Raw genomic sequence first — 14,610 nt, 5'->3', positions numbered from 1 at the left:
TACTTTTCTTCATTAATGCTGCCATTACAGAAGCATACATTACCTGAGAGCACTGACACAATTCCATTTCTTGACTGACCCTGGCTTTTGGACTTGTTGCTGATAACAGTCTGGATGGTCCATTTTATCTTTGGTCTGGAGCACACTGTATCCATTTCTTCCAAAAAAAACATCTGGAATACTGATTTGTCTGGCCACAATACATGCTTCCAGTGTGTGATGGTCCATCCCAGATTCATTTGAACCCAGAGAAGTTGACACCACTTCCAGAAATGGTTAACCTAAGGCTTCTTTTTTGCACAGTGAAGTTTTAATTTGCATTTGTGAATGTATCTCTGTATTGTAGTGCTTGACAAAAGTTTGACAAAGTAATCCCTTACCCATGTGGTTATATCAGCTATTGAGGAGTGATGGTTCTTGATGCAGTGCCATCTGAGGGATTGGAGATGTTGTTCGGCTTAGACCCTTGCCCTTTAAACACTGAAATTGCACCAGCCTCCTTCAATTGTTTGATGATATCATGCACTGTGCAGGAAGAAATATGTAAATCCCTTCCAATCTTTCTTTCAGCAACACTGTTTTTAAACATCCATCCATTATCCAACCCGCTATATCCCAACTACAGGGTCAAGGCAGGAAACAAACCCCGGGCAGGGCACCAGCCCACAGCAGGGTGCGTACACACACACCAAGCACACACTAGGGTCAATTTAGAATCGCCAATGCACCTAACCTGTCTTTGGACTGTGGGAGGAAACCGGAGCACCCAGAGGAAACCCACGCAGACACAGGGAGAACATGCAAACTCCACGCAGGGAGGACCTGGGAAGCGAACCCGGGTCCCCTAACTGCAAGGCAGCAGCGCTACCCACTGTGCCACCCTATTTTTAAACATTTTAGTAATTTTCTAAAGCATTTGTTGCCAAACTGGAGATCCTCTGCCCATCTTTGCTCCTACCAAATTATGATTACAATCACCTGTTGACATCACTTGTTTGAAATCACATCATTATTTAATTTTTTGACCTCATTACTGGTGCTAACTTGTCCCTGTCACAACTTTTTTGGAATGTGTTGCATGCCTGAAATGCAGGAATGGATGTACTGCATATTAAAAAGTTAAATGAAGTTGACCAGGCAAAACATGAAGTATCTTGGGTCCATGCTGTCTGCAATGAAATAAATAAATTTGAGAATCACTGTTTTTTTTTTGTTTTTTTATTTGCAATTTCCATACCGTCCCGACTTTTTTTGAGTTGTATTTGTACAAGGACCATGCCATCAAAGTGACTTCCTGTTGTTTCTTCATACTGGTGTGGCAGCCCTAGTAGGACTCCAGTGCCCTTGTAACTGAACTGACAGTGACAATATGCATCATCATTACCAGTGTCTATTTTTCTCTTTCATAGGGCCTTTCTGGGCCTAGCACCTGCCTTGTGCCATTGTTTCCTACCGGCAATCCTGTAGTTCAATAGGCCTTAAATCATAGTAAGCTTTAAAAATGTTATTAGAGCATAGCTGTAGAGTGCTTACTAACGTACTGTATATCAGAATAAGTTATACAGCCCACTAAGGAAATGCATGCCTGATATTGACAACCCAGATGTTCAAAGTGACTAGAAATAGTGATAAAAATGTTTTACAGATGATGAAATCTCAAACTGTTGTCAAATATACACTCACCGGCCATTTTATTAGGTACACCTGTTCAACTGCTTGTTAACACAAATATCTAATCAACCAATTATATGGCAGCATCTCAATATTTTTAGGCATGTAAACATTGTCAAGGCAACCTGCTGAAGTTCAATCAGAATGAGGAAGAAAGGTGATTTCAGTGACTTTGAATGTAGCATGGTTATTGCTGCCAGACAGGCTGGTTTGAGTATTTCAGAAATTCTTCTGATCTGCTGGGATTTTCACACAAAACCATCTCTAGGGTTTAGAGAATGGTCCGAAGAAAAGAAAATATTCATTGTATTGCAGTTCTCTTTGCAAACATGGTTTGTTGATGCCAGAGTTCAGAGGAGAATGGCCAGACTGGTTCAAGCTGATAGGCAACAGTAACTCAAATAAGCATGCAGAAGAACATTTCTGAGTGTACAGCACATCGAACTTTGAAGCAGTTGGGCTACAGCAGCAAGAGACCACACTGGGTGTAACTCATGTCTGAGAAGAACAGGCAACTGAGGCTACAATTCACTCACCAAAATTGGACAATGGAAGACATGAAAAATATTGCCTGGTTTGATGAGTCTCAATTTCTGCTGTGACATTTGGATGGTAGGGTCAGAATTTTTTCATCAGCAATATGAAAACATGAATCCGTCCTGCCTTATCTAAACAGTTCAGGCTAGTGGTGGTGGTGTAATGGTGTGGAGAATATTTTCTTAGCACTTTTTGGGCCTCTTAGTACCAATTGAGCATCATTTAAATGCCACTGCCTACCTGAGTGAGTATTGTTGCTGATCATGTCCATCCCTTTATGATCACAGTGTACCCATCTTCTCATGGCTACTTCCAGGAGGACAACGCGCCATGTCACAAAGCACACATCATCTTACACTGTTCTCCTATGATGTCACTGCACACAAATGGCCTCCACAGTCACTAGATCTCAATACAACAGCAAACCTGTGGGGTGTGGTAGAACAGGAGATTCGCACAATGGATGTGCAGATAAAAAATCTGCAGTAAGTGTGTGATGCTATCATGTCAATATGGACCAAAATCCCTGAAGAATGTTTCCAGCACCTTGTTGAATCTCTGCCACAAAACATTACGGCACTTCTGAAGGCAAAAGGGGGTCCAACTCAGTTCTAGCAAGGTGGGTGGTAAGTGCATGTTCAGAAAGGTCCTACATTAATTATGCCCATACCATTACATTTTATATCAAAAATATAACCAAAAATGTTATCTTAGATTAAATGCAGAGATATAACTAATATGAAAAGTAAACTTTTCTCTTAGTTATAAAAAATAAGTCTAAATTGTGTATACAGGAAGTATTATTTTAGATTAATGAGGATACATTTTTGAAGATATACATACTGTCTACTTTAAGATAAAAGACATTCTGAGGTAATGTAGAAAGAAACAATGAACTTTTTCAAGATCAGTGTCCTTTAACTACTAAGATGTCTGCACATTGTTAATACGTAGTGTGAAATGCTGCCAATTTAAATGCAATTACTAAGATGAAAAACATAGAGGGCCTACTCTCATGGAGTGTAATGTGCTCCATGAATGAACTAAGCATATTTACTTGTGATTCATAATTGTGTGTCTGGATTTTTTTAGGATTAGTGTGTAGCCAGCAGATTTTAATGAGGCAGATATGCATACTGTTTTATGTTTTATTTTTATGCATTGCAGTGTTAATCAGTAGATTCTTATTACTTTCAGATCTTTATAAACTTTAGCCTTTTTGGGAAATGGACACCCATATTAAAGCTATATGTTGAGAGAATCTGATATTTTTGATGCCATGTTTGCAGGTGGTATAACCTGTTATTTATTTTAAAAAATGTATCAATTAACTATCTGTGCTTCTTATTCTCAAAATTGAGGCTGGCAAATTCTGGCAAAAAGTTTCAAGTCGAAATTCAAATGTACTGTAATATGTGTCTTGTACAATGCAATGTTTCCCACAGATCAGTGACAGCAGAAAATTCTAACAAGAGACATCTAATACAGCACTATTCTGTAAATGCATTATCAGACAATATCAACAAGAAACACTCATACAGTTGTCATGATGAGTGGCAGCTCAGCAGCACGATCAAATGTGGATAAAAAATATTGCAAAAATGTGTAATGTAAGTGCTATTTGGCCTTTAATATTTGCCAGCACATAAGAGGATAAAAGTGGCTGTGCAAGATGGATGATGGGCGGAATGTTTAATAATACTGTGTGTCATTGATATTCTGAGACAACTTCAGCCAACGCCTGACTACATCACATGCTCTGTGCCATAACAGAATGACAGAATGTAATGGAGTCAGCGAGGATAGGCTCCATTTACCCCTATGGTAGCTAGCAAGCATAGAATGAGATATATGGACATTATTCAGACATGTGACTAGTATTCAAATTTTTATACATTTTTGCTATCAAGGTAATAATACAGTATCAAAGAAATGATACATAGATTAGTCACAACATTAAATCCACTGTCAGATGAAGTGAATAACATTAATTATCTTGTTATAATGGCACCTGTCAAGGTGTAGGATATATTAGGCAGCAAGTGAACAGTCAGTTCTTGAATCGGATGCGTTGGAAGCAGGAAAAATGGGCAAGCATAAGGATCTGAATGACTTTGACAAGGGCCATATTGTAATGACTAGACAATAGGGTTGCAACATCTCCAAAACACCAGGTCTTGTAGGATTTTTCTGGTATGCAGTAGATAATACCTAGTAATACTGGTCCAAGGAAGGACAACTGGTGAACTAAGAAAAAGGTAACAGGAACCCACGGCTCACTGATGTGTATAGGGAGTAAAGGTTAGCCCCTTGGTCCAATCCCAGAAAAGAGTTATTGCAGCACATATTAGTGAAAAACTTAATGCAGGCCATAAGAGAAAAGTGTCAGAACAAACACAGTTCATTGTAGCTTGCTGTGCATGGGGCTACGTAGCCACTGACCCATTAGAGTGTCCCTGCTAACACCTGTTCACTGACAATGGGCACATTAACGTTAGAACTGGACCATTGAGGAATGGAAGAAGATGGTCTGGTCTGATGAATCATGTTTTCTTTCAGATCATGTGAACGGCCTCTCATGATGAGATAGCAGTAGGATGCACTGTGGAAAGAAGGCAAGCTGGTAGAGGCAGTGTGATACTCTGGGCAATATTCTGTCTTGGATCCTGGAATTCATGTTTGTTACTATGATACATACCACATACTAACAAATTGCTGCAGACCATGTACACTCCTTCATGGCAACAGTATTACCTAATGATAGCGGCTTCTTTCAACTGGACAATGCTCTCTACCACACTGCAAAAACAAGTTCTGGAATGGACAAAGAGTTCAAGGTGTTGACTTGGCCTAAAAAGTCCCCAGATATCAAACCAATTGAGCATCTGTGGGATGTGCTAGAAAAAAAAAAGATTCATTCATCTTGTAACCTACAGGACTTTCTAAAGGATCTGCTGCTATTGTCTTGGTCTAGATATCACAGGACACCTTCAAAGGTCTTGTGAAGTCCAAGCTTCAATGGGTCAGAGCTATTTTGAAGGCACAAGGTGGACATATGCCACAGTAGGCATTTAATGTTGTGGCTGCTCAATTAACATACAGTATATATGTATTTATTTATGTATGTATGTGTATATATATATATATATATATATATGTACTGCTCAAAAGAATTAAAGGAACACTTTTTAATCAGAGTATAGCATAAAGTCAATGAAACTTATGGGATATTAATCTGGTCAGTTAAGTAGCAGAGGGGGTTGTTAATCAGTTTCAGCTGCTGTGGTGTTAATGAAATTAACAACAGATGCACTAGAGGGGCAACAATGAAATGACCCCCAAAACAGGAATGGTTTAACAGGTGGAGGCCACTGACATTTTTCCCTGCTCATCTTTTCTGACTGTTTCTTCACTAGTTTTGCATTTGGCTACAGTCAGTGTCACTACTGGTAGCATGAGGCGATACCTGGACCCTACAGAGGTTGCACAGGTAGTCCAACTTCTCCAGGATGGCACATCAATACATATCATTGCCAGAAGGTTTGCTGTGTCTCCCTGCACAGTCTCAAGGGCATGGAGGAGATTCTAGGAGACAAGCAGTTACTCTAGGTGAGCTGGAGAGGGCCATAGAAGGTACATAACCCATCATCAGGACCAGTATCTGCTCCTTTGGGCAAGGAGGAACAGGATGAGCACTGCCAGAGCCCTACAAAATGACCTCCAGCAGGCCACTGGTGTGAATGTCTCTGACCAAACAACCAGAAAGACTTCATGAGGGTGACCCAAGGGCCCCATGTCCTCTAATGGGCCCTGAGCTCACTGCCCAGCAGCATGCAGCTCGATTGGCATTCGCCATAGAATACCAGAATTGGCAGATGCACCACTGGTGCCCTGTGCTTTTTACAGATGAGAGCAGGTTCACCCTGAGCACGTGACAAAGTGAAAGGGTCTGGAGAAGCCATGGAGAACATTATGCTGCCTGTAACATCATTCAGCATGAGCAGTTTGGTGGTGGGTTAATGATTATCTGGGGAGGCATATCCATGGAGGGTCACACAGACTGCTACAGGCTTGACAAAGGCATCTTGGCTGCCATTAGGTATCAGGATGAAATCCTTGGACCCATTGTCAGACCCTATGCTGGTACAGTGGCTCCTGGTGCATGACAATTCCTGGCCTCATGTGGTGAGAGTATGCAGGCAGTTCCTGGAGGATGAAGGAATTGATACCATTGACTGGCCACCACACTTTCCTGACCTGAATCCAATAGAACACCTCTGGGACATTATGTTTGGTCCATCCAATGCCACCAGGTTGCACCTCAGACTGTCCAGGAGCTCAGTGATGCCCTGGTCCAGATCTGGAAGGAGATCCCCCACAACACCATCTGTCATCTCATTAGAAGCATGCACTGATGTTGTCAGGCATGTATAAAAGAACACAGGGGCCATACAAAGTGCTGCATACAATTTTGAGTTGCTGCAATTAAATTTTGGCAAAATGGACTAGCCTGCCACATAATTTTTTCACTCTGATTTTTGGGGCGTCTTTGAATTCAGGGCTCTGTAGGTTGATCATTTTCATTTCCATCAAACGATGTGGCATCCTTTCGTTCCTAACACATTACCCAGTCTATATCAGTATAGATATCCAGGAGGATTTCTTTTTCCCATTGAGATCTGATGTGTTTTCAAAGTGTTCCTTTAATTTTTTGAGCAGTTTATATACAGTGTATATATATATATATATATATATATATATATTGTCAGGGATGCCAGGGGCCATGACCCGGCCGGGACGCCAGGAGGGACCGGAAGAGGGTCAGAGCCCTGCCTGGATCACGTGGGGTTTGCCTTCCGGGTTGCTTTGGGGCCACGGGTCAAGGGCATGGAAGCCCTTCCTGTAGGAGCCCGTGGTCACCGCCAGGAGCGCCCCAATGCCTTGGGACTTGTTTCCCCAGCACTCCCGCCACACCAGGAAGTGCTGGGGGAAGACTTGGAGGATGCCCGGAGAGCAGCCGGGAGGACAGCCGACACTTCCGCCACGCTGGGGCGTGGTCAGAGAAGGAATGCCGGGAACACCAGGTGCTCAGCCGGTCGTCTATAAAGGGGCCGTCTCCATTCATTCGAGGCTGGAGTCGGGTGGAAGTAGGACGAAGCAAGAGGAGTGTGGAGGCGGCCCGAAGAAAGGCATTGTGGCCAGGATTTTGAGGACTATTTGGGGTTTGTGCACGTGACTGGGTCTTTGTGACCATTATTTGGGGGTCTTGGTGACCTAAGTACTGTAAATAATTTGTATAATAAACGTGCGGTGGTTTTAAAACAAGATGTCCGCCTGTCTGTGCCCGGGAGGCGTTCACAATATATATATATATATATATATATATATATATATATATGGTGACAAAGGCGCTATATAGGCATCGACCCAGCACAGACTGACAACGGAAGCATATGAAAAAGAAACAGAAAGATTTATTTTCTTCAGCTGGGGACCACGTCTTCCCCATGTCCCTCAGCCCTAACACCGTCCCAAAACGCACAAAAGAATATGCAAAACACCATGACAAAACACTCTTTTTTTTTCTCCTCCACTCCTCCAAGGCGTCTTCGTACTCCTCATCCCGACTCTGGCGCCCGGTGTGGTGACTGTTGGCTCCTTTTAAAGCTCACCCGGAAGTGCTGCAGGTGCTCGTTGACCTACTTCCAGCTGCACCTCCGGGTGTGGCTGCATTCCCACCCAGACGGACTTGTTAGGCCGTGCAGCTCCCCCGGTGGTGGCCACGGAGCCCAACAGGAATGAGCTCTGGTGTTCCAAAATATTGGCCCTGATGCAACCCAGGGGGGCTGCCACCAAGTATATACACTCACCTAAAGGATTATTAGGAACACCTGTTCAATTTCTCATTAATGCAATTATCTAATCAACCAATCACATGGCAGTTGCTTCAATGCATTTAGGGGTGTGGTCCTGGTCAAGACAATCTCCTGAACTCCAAACTGAATGTCAGAATGGGAAAGAAAGGTGATTTAAGCAATTTTGAGCGTGGCATGGTTGTTGGTGCCAGACGGGCCGGTCAGAGTATTTCACAATCTGCTCAGTTACTGGGATTTTCACGCACAACCATTTCTAGGGTTTACAAAGAATGGTGTGAAAAGGGAAAAACATCCAGTATGCGGCAGTCCTGTGGTCAAAAATGCCTTGTTGATGCTAGAGGTCAGAGGAGAATGGGCTGACTGATTCAAGCTGATAGAAGAGCAACTTTGACTAAAATAACCACTCAGTACAACCGAGGTATGCAGCAAAGCATTTGTGAAACCACAACACGCACAACCTTGAGGCGGATGGGCTACAACAGCAGAAGACCCCACCGGGTACCACTCATCTCCACTACGAATAGGAAAAAGAGGCTATAATTTGCACGAGCTCACCAAAATTGGACAGTTGAAGACTGGAAAAATGTTGCCTGGTCTGATGAGTCTCGATTTCTGTTGAGACATTCAAATGGTAGAGTCAGAATTTGGTGTAAACAGAATGAGAACATGGATCCATCATGCCTTATTACCACTGTGCAGGCTGGTGGTGGTGGTGTAATGGTGTGGGGGATGTTTTCTTGGCACACTTTAGGCCCCTTAGTGCCAATTGGGCATTGTTTCTGACCATGTCCATCCCTTCATGACCACCATGTACCCATCCTCTGATGGCTACTTCCAGCAGGATAATGCACCATGTCACAAAGCTTGAATCATTTCAAATTGGTTTCTTGAACATGACAATGAGTTCACTGTACTAAAATGGCCCCCACAGTCACCAGATCTCAACCCAATAGAGCATCTTTGGGATGTGGTGGAACGGGAGCTTCGTGCCCTGGATGTGCATCCCACAAATCTACATCAACTGCAAGATGCTATCCTATCAATATGGGCCAACATTTCTAAAGAATGCTTTCAGCACCTTGTTGAATCAATGCCACGTAGAATTAAGGCAGTTCTGAAGGCGAAAGGGGGTCAAACACCATATTAGTATGGTGTTCCTAATAATCCTTTAGGTGAGTGTATAATAAAGAGATAACTGTAAAGGAAAGCTGTGCTTGTACAAATATTGTACAATGTATTAACCAACAAATAAATGGGTTTTGATACATGGCACCTTTTGTGTGATTTTTTTTTTGATTCTGTGGGATGAAGCCATTCTAATATGACACAGACTTTATTATGGTAATATTAGCTTTAATTGTACGTCACCTGCTGCAACACTTAATTTGGTACAAAAATAAAAATTTGTTAACATCCATTTGCTCATTTAAGATTTCCTTAGATGCATGAAGAAGTGAGAATGTTCACAATGGTTTAGATGTTAGGGGTGTTGACCACGTTGCCAGATTACTGTAACCCAAGTAGATCTGAATCAGGTTTTCTACTGTTTCTTCCATTATGCTGAGAAGGTCATTTGTTACTACAACAAGTTAGGTATGCTAGTTTAATTTCCATTTGCGATTTCTTGATTTTTACTGATTAGTCCATTCACTATGATGCTATAAAAAATCTTAATAATTTAGTTTTGGCTACTTTTATCTATACATAAGTACTGAGTATGGATGAAAAAAATAAGTAAAGTCTGGAGCTGAGACCCTCCAGAGGGAGTTGTAAAGGCATAGATCTGTAGGTTAAGACCAGCTTAAAGGGATATATTGTGTTGAAGGCTAAGCTAAAATCAATAAATAGCATCATAATGTAAGTGTCTTATCTAAGACAATGAGCATAAAACAGAAACCTGATGTCATCCATTGACCTGTTATTTTGTTTGATAATCTGGAATGTCTCTGTGGAGGCTGGAATTTTGTTGTTGATGTGAATCATTATGAGCTTTTCATAAACTGGTATCAAATCTTAGGAAGGACACTCAAGCAGTTAGTATCTTAATGTGCACATGTGTATAAGATAATGAGAAGTGAGAGGTAGAACATGTCCTGGAATGCAGCAGTTAGCCGATCTGTTTAGAATTTAAACATGTATTATGAAACTCTAACTGTACCTGCTGCTATGTGAGTTTATACCTTTTTACTGCTTGAATATTAGTACATCTTTCTGATTTATGTTGACTTTATGGCTTATATACTCCTCAGACTAGGAGAAATGTAAACATTCTTTCACACATTTTAGATAGTCTTTCTTAATGGGTGTGTGTGTTTTTCTTTTTTTGGAGCTTTTATTTGGTCTATTTCTTTCTTTCTGGTTGTTATCACAACCAACAAGTATATATAAAAAATAAAAATCTGTGTGAAATATGGCTCTAAGAGACCAAGTTCTTAGCAGCAACACAAAAACAGCAGGTGGTGTAAAAGGTCCTACTATGCGGTATTTCAAGCTTGATGTGGCCCTATGTGATGACACAGCCAGTGTGGAAATCTACCTATTTTAAGACTCCTTTAAAACATGTGCCTTAAACAAATATACAAAAAAATAATAAGAGAAGTAATCTGCAAATACACACAGAATTCCAAACCATATGAAGAGCTGATACATTTAACCAATTTCAGGGCTGCTTAATACACTGCATGAAAATTGCCCTTGGGACCACATATCCAAACCTATGTAGCAGCATACACAGACCACATGCCAACATTTATAAACACTTATCTGATGTCTTGGTGTGGATGATTCTTGTATCCCTAGAACAAAGTAACACTGCCGGCAAATAGAATGAAAAGTAAAAAAAGGCAAATAATAGAAAGCTGACAAACGGAAAGACATGTGCTCAGACTACTGCTGTTAATGACATTGTTAGCAAGTTCTGTGGGTATTCCTTGCTTCGTTGAATTCAGAAAGTATTCAGACCCTTTCACTTTTTTCACATTTTGTTATGTTGTTTCATGCTAAAACTGTTTAAATTAATTTCTCTCCCCCATCAAATAACACTAAAGACCCCAAAATGACAAAGCAAAAAAAATATGATTTTAGAAATTTTTCATATTTGTTAAAAATAAAACATTCAGATTTGGCTCAGGTGCATACAATTTATATTTATCATTCTTGAGTGTTTCTGCACCTTTTTTGTTGCCCACCTGTGGTGAGTTCAGTTCATCAGATGTGGTAAGGAAAAGTACACACTTCTCTTTATAAGGTCCCAAATTTCAGCAAATACTAATAAGGTCAAAGAATTGCCTACAGAGTTTAGAGACAGGATTATATCAAAGCATAAATCAAGGGAAGGCTACAAAAGCATTTCTGCAGCACTGAACGTTCCAAAAAGTACAGTGACTTCCATAATTCCTAAACTGAATATGTTTGGAACAACCACAACTCGTCTTGGAGCTGATTGACTGAATTAGCGTAGTATGAGTGAATATGCTTTTTGATGGACTGGTGCCCCATCCAACATTGTTTTTTCTTAGCACACCTTGTTGGAAGTATAGTTCAGAAAACAAATGGGTTTGTATTTTTTCTTATCTTCTTTGCAGCTGTTAAAGGATTTTCCAGATGAATTACGCTCAGACATTACTATGCACTTGAATAAGGAGATTCTCCAGCTTTCTGTGTTTGAATCTGCCAGTCGTGGCTGCCTTAGGTCTCTCTCTCTACACATCAAAACCTCTTTTTGTGCTCCTGGAGAGTACCTTTTAAGGCAGGGAGATGCATTGCAGGCTATTTTCTTTGTCTGCTCAGGTTCAATGGAGATTCTCAAAGATGACATGGTGCTGGCCATTCTTGGTAAGTGATATTTCAGTAAGTAATATTCAATTGTGCTAACATCGGTATGCAATAAATAACAATGATTTAAGATTTGAATGTTTTGTTTTCTTCATAGTCTTGTTTTCCTTCCACAATCCAAAAAACATGCGGTATATTGAATGGAGACTCTAGATTAACTTAGTTTGAGTGAGTTTTGGTGTGTGCAGCAGTGTCCGGATTTGGTTCATACCTTGAGCCATGTGCTGTCAGGATAGGCAGTGATGCCAACTGCATTAAAATATGTAGGGTAAAAAGTGAATGGATGAATGGTTGGATTAATGAAATCTAGTATAATTCCTATATAACCATGACAAGGTAAGATTCTCAAATTATTTTTAGTATATTACAAAAAATAAATATTTGAACATAATATTTTAAGGTAATTATAACCATAGAATTTAAAACAAATGTTTGAGCAAAATAAGCACCAACCATCAAGCAGTAGACTGACAATTAGTGTCATTATACTGTATATTGAATGAAGTTTTTTTAATTTGCCTCACTGCTCAAATATTTTTAAGAGGTTAATTTAGCCAGTGATTCAAATGTAGTAATTTGGAGGTTTTTTGTGTCTATACTTTTATATAGGGTATTTTTTTGTTGTGTTTGCTTAAAAAAAGACTATGGAGTACCTTTTTCAGATTTGACTCAACTTCTTCATCACAACCAGCAAATCTGTGATGTAACAGTTACTGTTACTGCAAATAAAAGCTCAAAGGAGAAAAGCATATGACATTATATATCATATTGAAACAATACAGCATATTTATAAAATGTTTTTAATTTGCTTACAAAAGTGTTATTTAAATTATGCATGACAAGGTAGAAATGATTCAAATGCTGCTGTGAGTGAATTTAATAAATGTAAAATATATCCTAGTGTTAGGCAAAGCAGGTGCTTGTATTTACAGATTAGACATGCAAATCCTTAACATATATTATATATTAAAATGTTTTTAAAATTACTCAATCTTTAATTGTTGATTGCATCATATTCAGTTTTATCCATATGGTAACTACTGGATTATTGTGGATAAAATGTATTTTGTAGAATATATATTCGAGTCATCATCAGAGTCATCTGAACAAGAATAGTAAATTTACAGATTTACAACCACATTCCTGATGTGATATACTGCAATGTAGTTATCATAAATGAACAGAAAGAACAATGTTTGTTTATTTATTTCATTCAGTGGCAGAATAAAGGTGCCTAGATGTTAAATAAAGATTTTGTAGTTTTTGCACGCAGGAGTCAGTAATCAAATCAATATAACCTGTCATCATGTTGGTCCTGACCAAGTTTAAAATATATCAAAAACTAAGCAAATTTATTCTTTGACATAATCCATACTAACACTAATATGTTTTATTTACAATATTCAAAACGTTTTTCCACATTACTGAAATAAAATGTTTTGTCTTGCTTGTGTGGCCCGTTTTCTGCAGTTGGCTTAATATCTTCATCATTTTCATAGCATGTCACATGGAGGTAGCCCTTCAGATTAGTGAACAGATGGTAGACACCTGTTTATGTTGCAGTGATAGATTGGCTATCAAGTTCTGTGAAGAGGATTACTTGTGTACTGTTTTGTGTGTTATATTCACCCCAATGTTTGACACCCATTGCACACCCAACCTATCTGGAAAGGGGTCTCTCTGAATTGCCTTTCCCAATATTTTGTACATTTTTTTCCCTTTACAAGGGGATTTTTTGGGAGTTTTTCTTGTCTTCTTAGGGAGACAAAGCTGGGGTGCTGCCAATAAAACAGGGTCTGTTAAGACCTATTGTGGCATTCCTTGTTTGATTTTTGGCTATACAAGAAATAAATTGTTGGTGTTGTTGATCTGATGCTGGAAACCCGAAAAATGTACTATATGTAAATTGTATTGTTAACCCTTGTCGTAAATATACTAAATCTGAGCAAGCAGCTTTATATATTGCAGCCAATTAAATAAAACAACAAAACGTCCAGCTTTTACAAGAGGGCTGCATTGGACAATGGCAACAAGATGCATAAACAAAGAGGGATGCAAGGGCTAGCATATCCAATGAACAGTGGTTCCTTAAAGTACGACATGACTGAAATAGATGGACATACCATTGTTCCCGTTTAAATAAACAAGCATTTTGCTATGCTTCTTAATAATTGAACACTACTCATTAGGGTTCTTTACTCAATCCTTACCTAAATAGTCCTTACTTTGTTTAACATTGGCAAGATTTCTGGATTTAATCCCTGCTTGGACTGAGTTGTGCTGTGGCTTGTGTGTTTTATAGACTTATGGTTCTGATTGTATCAGCAAATGTTGTATTCTACACACTTTTTCCATGAGTTCTTGATCAGAACATCACTCAAACTTGCTGTGTCACCAACTAGCATAAGTTGTACAATGTCTTTCACATAATAATTTGAAAACTTTTTCATGAACCATGTTTATACATCTGGATTTCATCATAATCTTGTCACATCTCCAACAGTATATTCAATAGGACATTTTATTCTACAAACCACGTTCACACTCATGTTCATGTTCCTGTATTGCAGGAGTAAAGTTGGACAGTTTAACATCTGTGGCAGAGCGCCGGGCATTAAGCAAACTCCTGTCAATCATGAATAATCCACTGTATCCACTTAACAGTGTCATCTCCAGGCAGAGGAGTAGCTTC

The 14,610-nt window shown here is 39.6% G+C and overlaps 1 protein-coding gene across 2 annotated transcripts in view; it reads left to right on the top strand.

Annotated features, from left to right (window-relative positions):
• Positions 1 to 14,610, top strand: part of kcnh8 (potassium voltage-gated channel, subfamily H (eag-related), member 8) — a 262,905-nt gene that overhangs the window by 191,977 nt on the left and 56,318 nt on the right. For both annotated transcript variants that reach the window (XM_039737375.1, XM_039737374.1), the window contains exon 10: positions 11,669 to 11,918. In XM_039737375.1, coding sequence (XP_039593309.1) covers positions 11,669 to 11,918 — 250 coding nt within the window. The remainder of the gene's footprint in view (positions 1 to 11,668; positions 11,919 to 14,610) is intronic.

Source organism: Polypterus senegalus, chromosome 15 (assembly GCF_016835505.1).
Source record: "Polypterus senegalus isolate Bchr_013 chromosome 15, ASM1683550v1, whole genome shotgun sequence".
Classification (NCBI taxonomy): Eukaryota; Metazoa; Chordata; class Cladistia; order Polypteriformes; family Polypteridae; genus Polypterus; species Polypterus senegalus.
This window is presented reverse-complemented; position numbering and strand designations above follow the sequence as displayed.